Source organism: Anolis sagrei, chromosome 4 (assembly GCF_037176765.1).
Source record: "Anolis sagrei isolate rAnoSag1 chromosome 4, rAnoSag1.mat, whole genome shotgun sequence".
Lineage (NCBI taxonomy): Eukaryota > Metazoa > Chordata > Lepidosauria > Squamata > Dactyloidae > Anolis > Anolis sagrei.
Genome location: NC_090024.1, coordinates 11,787,236 through 11,803,359, shown reverse-complemented (window position 1 = coordinate 11,803,359; position 16,124 = coordinate 11,787,236). Strand labels below are relative to the sequence as shown.

Below are 16,124 nucleotides of genomic sequence, written 5' to 3'. Positions count from 1 at the left end.
AGCGCCTCCTCTAGAGGAAGAAAGCCAGAACTTGCCTCCTTGCCTTGGATAGAGAGTGTGTGTGGCATGCAGGCCCAGAAAGCACATGTACCTGTTTGCAGCCGATAGCCTTCACTAGAGTAAGAAAATCAGAACTTGCCTCCTTACCTTGGAATGAGTTCATGTGTGGCTTGGAGGCCCAGAAAGTGGGTGCGTCTGCCTACAGCCAAGCACCTCTCCTCTAGAGTATAGACAGGTAAGAAGCCTCCTTAAAGCATACACCTGCCCGCAGCTGAGTGCCTCTCTTCTAGAGTAAAATCGCTTAAATGCCTAGAATGACAGGAAGGAGAGACTGGGAAGCCCCCTGCCCCCCATAATGAGCCAATAGAAAATACATCCAGTTCTTGTGGGTTTTTTCGGGCTATATGGCCATGTTCTAGAGGCATTTCTCCTGACGTTTCGCCTGCAAAAAAAATCCATAAGGACTCCACCCCACTCAGACCCATCGTGAGTGCCATTGGATCCCCCACATACGACCTAGCAAAATTTCTTGCTGCACAGTTACAAAGCCATATTGGGCTCACTACACACTACATCAAGGACTCAGCCCACTTCATAGAAAAAATCAGCAATCTCAAGCTAAATACAAACGACAAACTGATCAGCTTCGATGTGGTATCTCTATTTACCATGGTCCCGGTAGCAGACACCATGGCACTCATCAACCAGAGGTTCCCAGAAGACATCACGGCTCTGTTTCACCATTGCCTCACCACCAGTTACTTTCAGTGGGACAATGAATTCTACGAACAGAAAGATGGAGTAGCTATGGGGAGCCCTCTCAGCCCAGTCATAGCTAACTTTTACATGGAACACTTTGAAGAACAAGCCCTGGAGACAGCAACCAAAAAGCCCACGATATGGTTCAGATATGTGGATGACACCTTCACCATTTGGAGCCATGGAGATGAAGAACTCAACAGGTTCCTGGACCATCTTAACAGCATCCACCCAAACATCCAGTTCACCATGGAAAAAGAAAATGAAGGAAGACTGCCTTTTCTAGATGTCCTAGTCATCCGCAAACCAGATCAACAATTGGGTCACACCGTCTACAGAAAACCCACACACACAGATAGATATCTACATAAAAACTCCAACCATCACCCAAGTCAAAAAAGAAGCACCATCAAAGCCTTGGCAGACCGTGCAAAAAGAATCTGCGAACCCCACCTCCTCCAAGATGAACTGAACCACCTCAACTGGGCTCTCCAGGCCAATGGATATTCCATCTCAGACATCAGAAGAGCTGCAAGACCAAGAACAAACCACGAGAGTAAAGATGATGATCCACCCAGAGGAAAAGTGTTCCTGCCATACATCAAGGGAACCACTGACCGCATAGGGAAGCTGATGAGGAAACACAACATACAAACTATCTACAGACCCACCAAGAAAATCCAACAAATGCTACGTTCAGCAAAGGACAAGAGGGATCCTCTCACCTCTGCAGGAGTCTACCGTATACCATGCAGCTGTGGACAAGTCTACATAGGGACCACCAAACGCAGCGCCCAGACACGCATCAAGGAACATGAAAGGCACTGCAGACTACTTCAACCAGAGAAGTCAGCCATAGCAGAGCACCTGATGAACCAGCCTGGACACAGCATATTATTTGAAAACACAGAAATGCTGGACCACACCAACAACCACCATGTCAGACTACACAGAGAAGCCATTGAAATCCACAAGCATGTGGACAATTTCAACAGAAAGGAAGAGACCATGAAAATGAACAAAATCTGGCTCCCAGTATTAAAAAACTCTAAAATTATAACAGCTAAACAACAGAGAGGAAGAAACCAGGCACAGATTAACACCTCCCAGCAACAGGCTTTCCCAGGTTCAAGCAGGCCTTCAAATGCTAATGAAGGTGATTAGCCAAACACTCACACCTAATTGCAGCAGGGAAGAGCTCCTTGCCCCACCCCAGCCATTCCACAGATATATAAACCCAGTTGTCCTAATTCCAACAGACCTCTGAGGATGCTTGCCATAGATGCAGGCGAAACGTCAGGAGAAATGCCTCTAGAACATGGCCATATAGCCCGAAAAAACCCACAAGAACTGAGTGATTCCGGCCATGAAAGCCTTCGACAATACAGAAAATACATCTTTTGGCACCCTGGAATGAAAACAGATATCTGCCCTCCCGATTTTTGGAAGCTCCCAAAAATGGATTGGGGCCTCCACTGAAACCTGGGACATGAAACAGGTCAAGGTTTACCCCAAATACACAAGCCTAGAAATAAAGAGTGGGAAGAGACCTCCAGGGCTACCCAGTCCAATCCCATTCTGCCATGCAAGAACCTGCTGTAAAAGCACCCCTGACAGACAGCTATCCAGCCTATGTTTAAAATCCTCTGCCATGGTCCGAGGCAGGATATTCTAGTGCAGAATAGTTCATGCTGTCTGGAAGTTCTTCCTAATGTTTAGGTTGATATTTTTTTTCCTGCAATTAGAATCCATTGCTCCATTTGCTGGTGGTATTGCCTTTCCTGATCACATGGTTGGCATCCTGGTGTGACCTCATCAGAAACCACATCACTAGCAAACCTCTACCAAGGAGCTTATTTTGGCTGGCAATGCAGCATTGGGTTCATTGGACATACTGATGGTGGATCAGGCCAGATCCAAACTGTTCCAGCTGTCCTCACCTCCAAAACTCCAGGAACATTCCAGAACTCACAGGAAGCTGCAACGGAAATCCCTTTCTACCTTGGTGTGCATTAGTGGCTGAATGCAGTATTTCTGCTACAAATCCAGCTATGAGTCATGGGGACTCCCCTCAGCTGAGAGGTGAATCCATGGCTTTAGATATCGGATTGCAGTATTGTCTTCAATTATGCTTTACAACTCTCACATTAAATGAAAGTGTTGTGCAATTGAATCAAAGCACCAAATATGTACATGAACACACAATCAAATCCACAAATGTGCCTTATGTACATTCATGTGCAATACCGCTGCATGTGATGCTGCTACTCCACAAACCTGAACCGAATGCAGTCATTATATATCGAGCAAACATGTCCAAGTGGCCTTGGTGTTTGTTGTCACTATTTGATTTTAATGCTTGATGCTTAATGTATCAAACCTAATGACATCATCAGTCTCCAATTTTGGTTCTGAGATCTTATGACCTAAGATCTCCTGACCTGGCCAGCCTCTGTAGTGTGGTGGGGCACCTTGCTGACATAATCTTTCTATGGATCAACTACCAATTCAACTGCCTCAAGCAACAATTTAAAGAAAAGGAAAGGAAATGTGTTAAATGTTACTCAAGACCAAGAACCAGGTTGATATGGTCAAGTGGTATTTATTGCACATTGTTCGGGCATAATAAAACTGTTAGCAGCATGCTCGTTTATTTCTTAAAATATGTATCTCCCATCCTCTATATATCAAAATATCTCAAGGCAGTTTACAGAAAAGTTGTAAACATTTAAAAAGCATGACACAATTTAAACTACAGCACAATACAAAACACTTCAAACCAATTGTTTTAGCCATGTTCTCTATGCCGCAAGAATTTGGTAAAGAGCTAAATATAAAGAATCAAGTTTTAACTTGGTGTTAAAGCGAAGCCAGCATTAGAGTCAATGGAAATTGCAAGGGAATAGCACCCCCCAATTAGGGCACAGCAGAGATTTCCACATTTTCACATGTATTCCTCCCACTGATGGATTATAGCTGAGAACTTCCTTGGAGACTTTCAGTTCCTGGATGAGGATTAGAGTCAGAGAAAGAGAGGGAGATCCTAGCATCAGAACGAATTGCAAAAATCAGAAGGGACTGACACACCTAAAGTGCTCCTGAGCGATGATCATCAAACTTCTGTTAAAGACCTCCAAAGAAGGAGAGCCCACCACTCTCAAAGACAGTCTATTTCATTCTATAGAGATATAGATCTATGAATCTATCTGTAGATTACTTGAAATAAATGAGCCGTCATTATCCCTCATGGATATGATATTGCAGAAACTGCAAATATTCTGGACTCATGCCTGAAAGGATGAGAGCTAGGGTCCAGTTTCACTCATCATCAACCAAGATAATGTCCCCAAGAGCCATTCTTCGTGAGGATTGTCTTCCCATGTCTTCTGTGTCCTCTTGCTCACCACTGTGGCTTCTGTGCTTTTTGGCTACAGTGTCAATTAACTTGGTTGCATCACTGAGAGTCTTATGAGCTCGCTGCCCTGTTGTTTTCAACTTTAAATCCTCCTGGCCCGTTCCTATGGCCTTCAGAGGTTTGTTTTTTCCTGAGTGCTCATGTTGCTCTTTCATCTGCTTCAGTTTGAAACGGTGTCTTCCAGATCCCTGGGAAGAATTGTCTGGAATCTTTGCATCATCTTGGAGATCAGAGGTTTCAAGGTTCTCAAACACATACTGGCGGGTTAGAGGTTTGCGACATGGCATGGGAGAATTTTTGGCTATCTTGCCATTTCCCTCTGTGGGCACAATAATCTGAATCTCACACAAGGGCTTAGAGCCACCTGACAAATGAATATCATCCTGATTCTCTAAATTGGACTTCTCAACTGACTTGACCTTGTGAAGGTTTTCCATCTCTGCCAGTGCCACATTTTTAACCCGTTTAATATGAGGCTCGTTATTAAAAGAGCCAACACTAGCTAGTTTAAAAGCTGCCAGTTGAGCATCCCTTTGAAGGCTCATCATCTTCTTCAGCTGAGCTTCTTTCACCTCCAAGGGGATCTCAAGAGGAGTCAGTTTCATCGGTCTCCTCAGTGCAAGATTATCCATGCTTTGAGCCTCTGCTGTATAAAATTTGAAAGATTTACTCCCTTCTTTGGGTGCTTTCATTTCCTCATTTGTTAGCTTTGTATCTGAAAGATTGGGAGCGGAACGGTGGAAATTGGGAGGTCTGAGATTATTCTCCTTTTTTTCTCCTCCTGGTAGTATTAGGATAGGTTTCTGAGGCTGCAGATTCATTACAGTAATGTCACTGACAGTGCAATTGAACTTTGACATTCCTTCTTCTCCTCTTCCAGAACTCTGAAAATAAAACAAAAATTTAGAAGGTCATTTTGTACCATAAATGAGTCCTAATACACATTTGTCATACAAGGCATTCTTCCACGTTAGTAAAGTCATTAATTCAGAAAATAAACAACAGAAATATCAGTTCCCAACTCAGTTTGGGAAAAGAGGGAAAGTGTAAACTCTCATGAAAGCTTTGATTCACTAAGAAATTATCCAGGACAAGCCTAGAAGATTCCCATATACAGAACTTTCAGAGAGACTTGGGGCCCTTCCACACAGCCATGTAACCCAGAATATCAAGGCAGAAAATCCCAAAATATCTGCTTAGAACTGAGTTATCTGAGTCCACACTGCCATATATTCCAGTTCAAAGCAGAACATATGGGATATTATTCAACTGTGTAGAAGGGGCAATAGTCATGTCATCATTCACTAAATTTCTTATGGAAGGAATCAATGAATAATTCTAGCAATTGACTATTCACAATTCAAGACTTATTTTGTACAAAATTCATACATTTTTGTATAAAAACAGAATTTTTTTGCACAAAGTTAGTATTCTTGCATAGAGATTATTTCTTGGATCGAAAATGATGTTGCCTATTTTGTTATTTTCTGCACAACTACATGAAAATTTTGCACAGAATAAATCCCAAACTGTGAAGTATCTCATCAATCCATGAACATTTTCCTCGAGGTTTCCTAAAAATCAAAAAGTCTGTTTTTAACCATTTCTCAAGTATTTTCAAATATTCTTACCACTTCCAGTGAAACATATATTTAATCCTATTAGGTGGTCATGTTAAATCATTACAACACTTTAACAAAAATTATATCAGTCCTACTAAGTTCAAGATTTATTCAAAAGTACTGATCTGTCTCATCATAGAGTTTTCAAGGTAAAAGAGTTGTTACCTTTGCTGCCTTCTGTGCAGTTCTAACAAGAGTTAGCTAAAGTGCTTCAAGGATAACAACTGTTATCTCTGAAGGATTCTCTGTCATTCTCACACACATCCCTACTACTTTTGTGAAGTAAGTCATGGCACATTTTATCTGGCTCTTCACAAAAAGTATGTCTGTGTGAGACCCTACCATCTGTGTAGCCTCACATGGAGTCCTACCACCACTGAAATGTTGTTTCCAAGATGACTTAGATTGAGGCTATCATACTTTGGACATACCATGGAAAACTAATTTTTATTGGGAAAAAATAAAGCTTGGCAAGTGACTTGAGAACCTGTAAGTCGCTTCTGGTGTGAGAGAATTGGCCATCTACAAGGACGTTGCCCAGGGGATGCCCACATGTTTTACCATCCTGTGGGAGGCTTCTCATATGACCCTGCATGAGAAGCTGGAACTGACAGATGGAAGCTCACCCTGCTCCCCAGATTGGAACCATTGACTTTTCGGTCAGCAGTCCTACTGGCACAAGGGTTTGTGAAATAACTATCAAGGAAGCCATGGTCAGGATTTCCCCAAAACCCAGACATGGCTGCTGATGACTGGTAAAGTGCTGAAAGAGATTTTTTTTGTTTTCTTTTTGGTTTTTTGTTGTTGTTTTTGCTATTTGTCTGATATTGGTATGGAATGGTAGTGCTATCATCCATTCTTTGCTAGATTGACATTGACTTCAATGGGGGTGGAGTAACTACAGTAGGTCTTGTGGTCAATTTTCTGTCCTCGGGACCTTTTCTGGACCATACAGGTTACAAAAATAATAATAATTTAACTTCATAGCACATAGGCTACAAAAATGTATCTCCTTCAATGAAGATGGCCCTTGTGGTCTCTTCCAATTCAATGATTCTTTGCATAATGGTAAAATAAAATATACAAAAAAACCCTTGCATACATTTGAAACATCTCCATGATTAAAATATTTAAATTTGAAAAATAAAAGACTCGTACCACAGAAATCCCAGTGACGTGTCAATGTAATCTTCCCATAGCTTTGCACTAATTAGCTTAGTGCCTGTCAAGCCTTAAGCATAAGATTTCTCTTTACCTTGCACATGTTGTCTTATAGTCTCTTTAAATACAATGATTATATTCAAAGGCTCTTGTTACTGAACTCCATTCTAACCCCCACCTCTGTCTGTAATTGTCCAATACACCAAAGAAAGGGAGATGGTGGAGATATACTCAGAAGAGAAGCACATACAACAGAACTCTTGTATACGGCAGATTACATATTAATCCTTGGCTATATGTAAAGGCCGTCTTCTTTTGTGAGGCTTTATTCAGTGATGATTCAAACTCTGTTGTAAGAAATATGTGCTTCAAGACTTCTGTTGGGTTCCAGCCAAAAAATGAATGACTTGAACCGCCATATTGTTTTGGATACAGTAGCCCTACACATGATCTATTCCAGATTATATAAAAATGGAAAAATGTAAGCATCCAGCACCTTCTTTTCCAGCATCATTCAATGATGGTCTGAAGAGGAAGGTGTCTTCTACCTATTGAGATTCTTCATGCACAAAACAAAGGCCCCTTGTTCTTAATGCTACTGTCCTTATGCTGGAAGTAATTTCAGGGCAGGTGGAAGGTAGCACATCTCCCTGCTTGCATATCTATCTCAATGTGATTACATAACACCTGAGTGCAGTTCTTTTCTCTACAAATCACCCATGGTCTTTACATAACAGTCAGTTACATAATGAGGCAATTGATTGCTTAATAGTCTTAATCTAGCTATAATTCACCCACTGAAAAGTATACCTAACTGAGGTTAAGGCAGGAGAAGAATTAAGTCAGTTGGGAGCGCCAAGCATCGAAATTTAATCTCTACATGCCCTTGACCTTTGGGCTTCAGCACTTAACACTGGTTAAGATCAAGGTTCCCAAGAAGAGATATCTCAAATAAGCTATTTTATCCACATTTAAGAATCTAAAATTAGCTTTGTTTCAGTGCTAAAACCATTCATTTTTAAAATACTAATATAAAGTCTAAACAATCAAACTTCTGAGTTGCCCATGCCTAAATAGAAATGTCTATCAGGAAAAAAGTTGTCTACTTTTTCATAAGCCTTTCCCGATCTAAACATTTGAGTGAAAACTGATAGATTCACCTCATGGTCACTATAAGTCAGAAATGACTTGAAGACACTCAAGAAGCAGAAACTTATGTTGAATCCCTTTTTGTATCATCAAATTGAACAGTGCTCTTACATAACAGCATGCCATTTTATAGGGGAATTTGAATGATTACACACAAGAGAAGATTGTGTGCCGGGGATCACAGTTTCCTCCGTGTAGATCTGGAACTGGGGCCTACTTTCTAATAGCCCAGGGGGTATAGCAATTAGCAAATGCAATGCAGGCATTGGAGCTTGGTGATTTTGGTTCAAGTCTTTCTATAATGCGGAGTAGCAAATCAGGTATTATCACTTGATGTAACCAATTAAGGCTCCCTGAATTCTGTGTTTGTATATACTATGCCCTGAATGTTGAGTGCTTCCAAATGAATGACACAGTTCTTTTTCACTTCCTGCTCCACACTCTTGCAATTTTAAAATCATAACCTAAAACATTCTTACTTCCCAAAGGGAATTTGAGTTTGATATTGTTTGATAATCAGCTATATTTGAACTACATAGATTGTTTTATATCGGACTACATCATTTTGTTTTATATTGGGTTGCATTTTTGTATTTTTTTTTCTGAATAAATTGTTTTACGATTGTATTATGTAATTTTATATTTTCATTTTCCTTAATTTCCTCTGTGGCACAACCTAGGGTTTTCACTTGTCTTGGTTTTCATTGATGATGGTATCATCATTGTCATCATCGTCATCGTCATCAAACATTTTTCAGTTATAATGACCACAAGGACCAAACCCTGAATAGTTTGGGACATTCCTACCTTCGTGACCACATTTCCGTCTGTGAACCTACACGTCCCCTTCGATCTTCCGGGGAGGCCCTCCTCTCACTCCCACCTCAGTCGCAAGTGTGGCTTGTGGGGACGAGGAAGTGGGCCTTCTCGGTGGTGGCCCCCCAGCTTTGGAACTCATTACCTGGGGAGATTAGGCATGCTCCCACATTGTCAGCTTTTAGGAAAAAGCTTGAAAACCTGGCTGTTCCACCTTGCTTTTGATGAATAAACAACCCCCATGCCATGTCCACTCCAGCATATACATGTCCTCTTGATGCACTTCTCCTTATCCCTAGTGGGTAATTATGCCCCTCAGCTGTCCCTCCTGTACCTCCCACCAGATAATTCTCTCCAGTTTCCTATCCCACCCTATGCCCTCTGTTTTTTATTCTGGTCATCTGGCTTAGTCCATCCTGATTTATTCCTTGGCCTTAACTGTTATTTCATTTAATACCTGATGTTATATTCCACTGTGTTCTCTTTCCTTTATCTTTATGCTATTCTTTTTTATTGTGGTATATTATTTTATTTTTATTTTTATTTTAATTCAAATTATTATTTTGCTGTATGTATTTCATTTGTTTATTGTATTCATCAGACTTGGCCTCATGTTAGCTGCCCCAAGTCCCTGAGGGGAGATGGTGGTTGGGTATAAATAAAGTTTAATAATAATAATATAAAACTTATTTGAGAATCGTTTAAAATATAAAAAGAATGAAAAACAGATTACTGTATACATTTATTTACCATTTTTCTACCCCATGACCATTCAATAAAGCTTCTAAAAAAGAGAATAAACTGAGCTATCAGCCTTTTGTAAAAAGTAAATATCTAGCACTGACTGGAACTAAAGAGCCTTTCCTACTCACTGACAACTGAGCTACAAAGAGGCTAAGCTAACTTTCCTAGAACATGAATTATGCAATTCAGATGCCACCATGTTAAATTTAAGTCTAATCCAATATAACTTAATTGGCCTTTAGCTATAAACCTCAGTGGCTGAGTCTGAGAAAATGGCTCACTCTTAGCCTGTTATAAGTATAAGTTTCCAGATCATGGAACAGGTTATTGTTAATAAGGTTCTAGAAACATGTAGAAAGATCTAGACCTATATACCTGAAGAAACACCTCCTCCTACATATTTTTCTGTATCCTCCCATACTGGCTCTGGAGTCACTTACTTTTGGAGCAGAAATCTGTGCAGATTTCTGATAAGTTACTTGAATGTCTGGGAAATCCTACCATACCTCAGAAATATTGGGCATTCCTTTTGTCATTTCATTGTAAAAATGGCTCTTTGAAGTAGACCCAATCTAAAGTTGGTGAGTTGGTTTCAAGTTGTTGTATTTTTTTCTAATTCCTTGTATTTGCTGTGAAATATGAAGCATTTTCTTTATGGTTCTGAATTATTGGTCCTGTTTTTCTTCTATATTTTGATCAGAAAAGGTTTGTGTGTGTGTGTGCATGTGTGTCAGGAGTGACTTGAGGTAATGCAAGTCACTTCTGCTGTGAGAGAATTGGCCATCTACAAGAACATTGCCCAGGAGACTCCCGGATGTTTTGATGTTTTTACCATCCTTGTAGGAGGCTTCTCTCATGTCCCCGCATGAGGAGCCAGAGCTGACAGAGGGAGCTCATCCTCCCTCTCCCCGGATTCAGACCTGCAACCTGTCAGTCTTCAGTCCTGCCAGCACAAGGGTTTAACCCACTGCACCACCTGGGGCTCCATTAGAAAAGTAATGTGTCTATACTATGGTGGAGGTGACTGCTGTAACTGTTGTCATCTCACAGTGGATAAGGAAAAATAAGGATAAAACCAGGGAACCCTAGCTATAGCTCAGGCATGGGCAAACTTCAGCCCTCCAGGTGTTTTGGACTTCAACTCTCACAATTCCTAACAGCCGATAGGAGTTGAAGTTCAAAACACCTTGAGGGCCAAAGTTTGCCCATGCCTGAGCTATAGCTGGTAGCTCCCATGTCAGTGGGATAATAAACCCACTCCAGACGTCAAAGGAGCTCACCAACATGCGGAATTATTTCCTTAAATAGATTCAGCACGGTGGACAGTTCCTCTAAAGGGAGTGGAAACCTGGAATGGGTTCACGTCACTACTGATGTCAGAGCCACCAGTCACCACTATGAGATTCTATGAGAGGATTGTGAATAGGTGATTACACTTAGCCCAACTTATCTCATGATAAGCAAAGAAGCAAACAAGCCATAAAGGTGGCCTAAAAATCAGACCATCCCAAGTACATCATTAAATAATACATATGAATATTGTGCAGAAAAAGTCTTGAATTATGAATAGTCTTTGAAGATCACAGATTTCAAAGACTTTCTTGCAGTGAGAAAAAAATATCTAATGCTACCCCTCTATTCTGCTTTGGTTAGACCACACCTGGAATATTGTGTCCGATTCTGGGCACCACAATTCAAGAGAGATATTGACAAGCTGGAATGTGTCCAGAGGAGGGCGACAAAAATGATCAAGGGTCAGGAGAACAAGCCCTATGAAGAGCGGCTTAAGGAGCTGGGCATGTTTAGCCTGAAGACGAGAAGGCTGAGAGGAGAGATGATAGCCATGTATAAATATGTGAGAGGAAGCCACAGGGAGGAGGGAGGAAGCTTGTTTTCTGCTTCCTTGGAGACTAGCACATGGAACAATGGCTTCAAACTACAGGAGAGGATATTCCATCTGAACACGAGGAAGAACTTCCTGACTGTGAGAGCCGTTCAGCAGTGGAACTCTCTGCCCGGAGTGTGGTGGAGGCTCCTTCTTTGGAAGCTTTTAAACAGAGGCTGGATGGGCATCTGTCAGGGGTGATTTGAATGCAACATTCCTGCTTCTTGGCAGGGGGTTGGACTGGATGGCCCATGAGGTCTCTTCCAACTCTTTGATTCTATGATTCTATGATTCTAAAATCACATGTTGCTTCCTTGGAGAACCTCTAACATTACACCCCTAATGTCCCCTATTTCAAGTCAAGTTTCAAAGTTATTTGTTGGCATATAAAACACAAAACCCAGTGTGTGTCCTCTTTCCATCTAGTAGTAAAAATCAGTACTAGCTACTACATTTTTTTGCCATCAGGTCCTTAAGGGTTACTGTCCCGGCTAGTGAATAGGACTGACTCTGGCGTTTACTCAAGTCACAACATTATCACAATTTGTAATTTCTCTCTCTCTTGGCACTGACTAACAATGCAATTTAACCAAGCATGGGAAAATCCATGACATGATGGTGCCACACTGACAGGTGTGCATTGCAATTAATGGCCAGAGATAGAGAGAGAGGCAATTGAGTGTTGATCTGCCTTATTTAGCAGCAACCTCATGTTAAGGGTGACTTGAAGCACCATTACTAGACCACTAAGCGGAGAAGTCCAAAATGTCAATATTAGAATGGAGAGAGGAAACAAAGCAAACAAATGCACTATGTGAGATACTGTTGGCAAGAAACCAAAAAGCTACGCTCTGTGAAATACTAGGAACAGAATTATAGACTCATAGAGTTGGAAGAGACCTTGTGGGCCATCCAGTCTAACCCTATTCTGCCAAGAAGCAGGAAAATTGCATTCAAAGCACCCCCAACAGATGGCCATCCAGCCTCTGTTTAAAAGACTCCAAAAAAGAAGTCTCCACCACACTGTGGGGCAGAGAGTTCCACTGCTGAACAGATTTATCTCACAGTCAGGAAGTTCTTCCTCATGTTCAGGTGGAATCTCCTGTTCTGTAGTTTGGAGCCATTGTTCCGCGTCCTAGTCTCCAGGGCAGCGGAAAACAAGCCTGCTCCCTCCTCCGACTTCCCCTCACATATTTATAGATGGCCCTCATCGTGTCTCCTCTCAGAAGGGAGGCTGAGATAGCAGTGATTTGTCATAAAGCTGCACATGTATTCAAACGTACTTGGATATATAGAACAAACCTGCTTAGGATTAAGCTGCACGTGTGGAGAGAGAACATAAGAAATTATTTAAAGATGTTCAATCACGAGACATTTATTCAACTAATGGCATTATGGCAGTACTATGAAGCTCTGATCCACATGCTTAGTAATACTAAAAGCCCTTTCAGCAGCCACCTGAGGTTATAAGCATGTGGCTTCTGCATTATCACACACATTATTTTTGTTTCCAAAATCAGGAATGCTTTGTTAAAGTCAGCTTTTGTTTGCAATGGGACCAAGTTTATACTCATCCAACAGTTCTGATCCTAAAGGGAAGATGTGCCTGGGTTTCCATAATTATTTGTTGGCTAATTTGTAATCATGCTTTCCCATGGAAAAAATATATTATTTTATGCACAGAAAACTCTACATCCTGTACTGAAAATGCTGTTTTCTGCACAAAGCAATTCCATGCAAGTTATGCACAGATAAGTCTTACATTGCAAAAAAATCTCATTGGTCCAGGATTTCCTCATCAGGATTTCTTGATACTCAAAAATCATGTTGTCCAATATTTCCTCAAATACTTTTGAACATCCTTTCCATTCCTACACTGAACTGCACATAGACAAAGGCTTTCATGGCCAGAATCACTGGGTTGTTGTAGGTTTTTTGTGCTGTATGGTCATGTTCTAGAAGCATTCTTTCCTGATTTTTCACCTACCATGGATGCAGGTGAAACATCAGGAGGGAATGCTTCTAGAACATGGCCAAAAAACCTACAACTTTGTTAGTATTAATATGGTAATTTATTTTATTTATCGTATCAGGAGCGAACCAACAGTACAGTTTTAATGTATTTAAAATACACAAAGTTTAAAAACTTGGTGTTATAGAAGCCTCCCTGCAGGATTGCAAAACATCTGGGCATCCCCTGGGCAACATCTTTGTAGATGGCTGATTCTCTCATACCAGAAGCAACTTGCAGTATAATATGTTAATGCTCCTGATAATATTAATGAGCAAATGTAACACATAGTGTCAAGCATGTAGCCGGGGGGGGGGGGGCTTGGGGGACTTCAACCCTCTTCCCCGAAATTCTCATGGTGGTCTGCGAGAAGGCCTTACTGGTACATTATTTAAACTGTTATGTTGATTCATATCATGATCTGATCACCATGCTCAATATATCCCATATTCATGGGGGTATTGGGGTAATGATACAAAAGGTTTGCTAGGGTAGACCCTCTTTCTCTCAGACTCAGCCCCCACCCCCAAATCAAACTCAGCTCCCCCCAAAACAAAATCCTGGCTACGGGCCTGCATAGGGTGTATAATAGAACCATACAATCTGCACAACCCATAATTGCATGCTCAAAAACATTTGAAAAAGTGAAAAAAGAGAAAAGAATGACAACTTCAATGCAAAAAAGAAGTATTCAAAAGATTGAGCATTATAGATTAAACTGTTGTTTTACACCAAAGGCTCCCTAGCTCTTAGAAAACAAACATGACAATGACATTTTCTAAGGCTAGATATTTTTAAAAAGAAAAATGGAAAAATATTGGGATTGTATAATCTTCTAACCCAAAGTATGAAATGATAAAGTCTGGAAATATTCTGGATGCCTCCGTTCTTTTTCCCCTTCTCTTTGGTGTAGTTTCCAGCGCTAATAGCACTGGGTTCCCCTGAAATAGAGTGGAACTTGATCTAATGGCTGAAGTTGGAACAGAGCTATGTACATTTGCATGAAACAAAGTTCACAGCTCCAGCACAAGATCTATCTCTAGCTATAGAGAACCTTGCCTTTCAATATACTTACAAGTCGTCCTGGTAAATCTTGTTTCGCTCTCTGTGTTATCATTCCTGCTCTTGGTTCTTGCCACTGACAGGACTGCTTCAGGCCAAGTGCTGCCAGTGTTGTCCTTATGATGTGATCCCAGACTATGGAGAGCCAGGCAAATGGGATAAGCAAGGACTTAAGGAAGATGCTTTAAAGATACGTCATGGAAGATTAGGGTCGGCTTTTATAGAGGCACTTAAGGAAATTGGCCCAGCATGGGTTCCAAAAGTCAAGACGACACAATAAAAGCAAACACTACTTTGTATTTCCTTAAATTGCCATTCCTCTTTTTTTAGTACCTGGTTTACTGTAGCACAGCAGTAGGGTGGTTTTGTGAGTGAGTAACTATCTTTATACTATTGCATAACTCACCAGAAAAGAAGCTTTCTTTTAAAATAGCCAGACTGTATTACACCATCACCACTCTCTTAATCATTATCATTTGCATGGTACTGTAGTCTGCAACTGGGTAGGATGCAAAGGTGATTTCTGATTTTAGCTGCTTCCTTGCTCTTGAATCCACACAACTACTTTTCTCATTTCATGTATTTTGTATGCAGTATATGGACATTTGTATTTTCCTAATGACTGCATGATTATAGGTTTCCTAATCTGTGCAACTTCCTACACATTCCTCCAAATATATGCCTTTAGAAGGCATTTCTCAGAGACTCTGTAGTAGGAGAAATACTCACAAAAACATACATTCAGAGAAAGGCCTTCAAAAAATATGCACACACTTTTTTTTGCAAACAATATGTCCAACAAATTGAAAAGTGATAAAGAAATGCAACTTACTTCTTTTCACATGTAGTGCTGGCTCAACAGCAGCATGTATGAAAAAGATCTTGGGAGTCTTTGTGGACAAGAAGTTAAACATGAACCAACAATGTCATGCGGCACCTTAAAAAACCAAAGAGATTTTGGCCTGCATAAAAAGGAGTATAGTGTCTAGATCCAGGGAAGTCATGCTACCCCCCTATTCTGCCTTGGTCAGACCACACTTGAAATACTATGTCCAATTCTGGGCATCGCAATTGAAGGGAAATGTCAACAAGCTGGAAAGTGTCCAGAGGAGGGCGACTAAAATGATCAAGGGTCTGGAGAACAAGTCTATGAGGAGCAGCTTCAAGAGCTGGTGTTGGAGTTCAGCCTGTGATTGTGTCTAATGATCATGGTATACATGGTAAACATCATTATCATTCCCAGCATCCGATCCCGGATGCTGGGAATGATAATGATGTTTCTAATGATAAAGTTGCTCTAGATACAGAGAAGGACAATTCAAAGTGTATTTTCTGACAAGAATATTCCTGAAGAGTTTGGGGATTATGATATAGTCCCCGGAAAAGGGCCTGAATTGCTACCAGAGAATTCCCAGGACTTTGAGCTTGAGAAAAGCTCGGCACCTGGCCCAGCTGTAGAAATTAATGAGCCAGTAGATAGAAGGCATGTTTTCAGACAGT

General features: G+C 40.9%; 1 protein-coding gene across 1 annotated transcript; it reads right to left on the bottom strand.

The window, feature by feature from the left end:
- Positions 1–3,341: 3,341 nt before the first annotated feature.
- Positions 3,342–14,786, bottom strand: LOC132772894 (uncharacterized). The gene is made up of 2 exons (XM_060771738.2): positions 14,638–14,786; positions 3,342–5,058 (listed from the first exon to the last, which is right to left on the bottom strand). Exons 1-2 carry the CDS (start codon positions 14,677–14,679, stop codon positions 4,078–4,080), a joined length of 1,023 nt encoding a protein of 340 aa, XP_060627721.2. The 5' UTR covers positions 14,680–14,786; the 3' UTR covers positions 3,342–4,077.
- Positions 14,787–16,124: the final 1,338 nt, after the last annotated feature.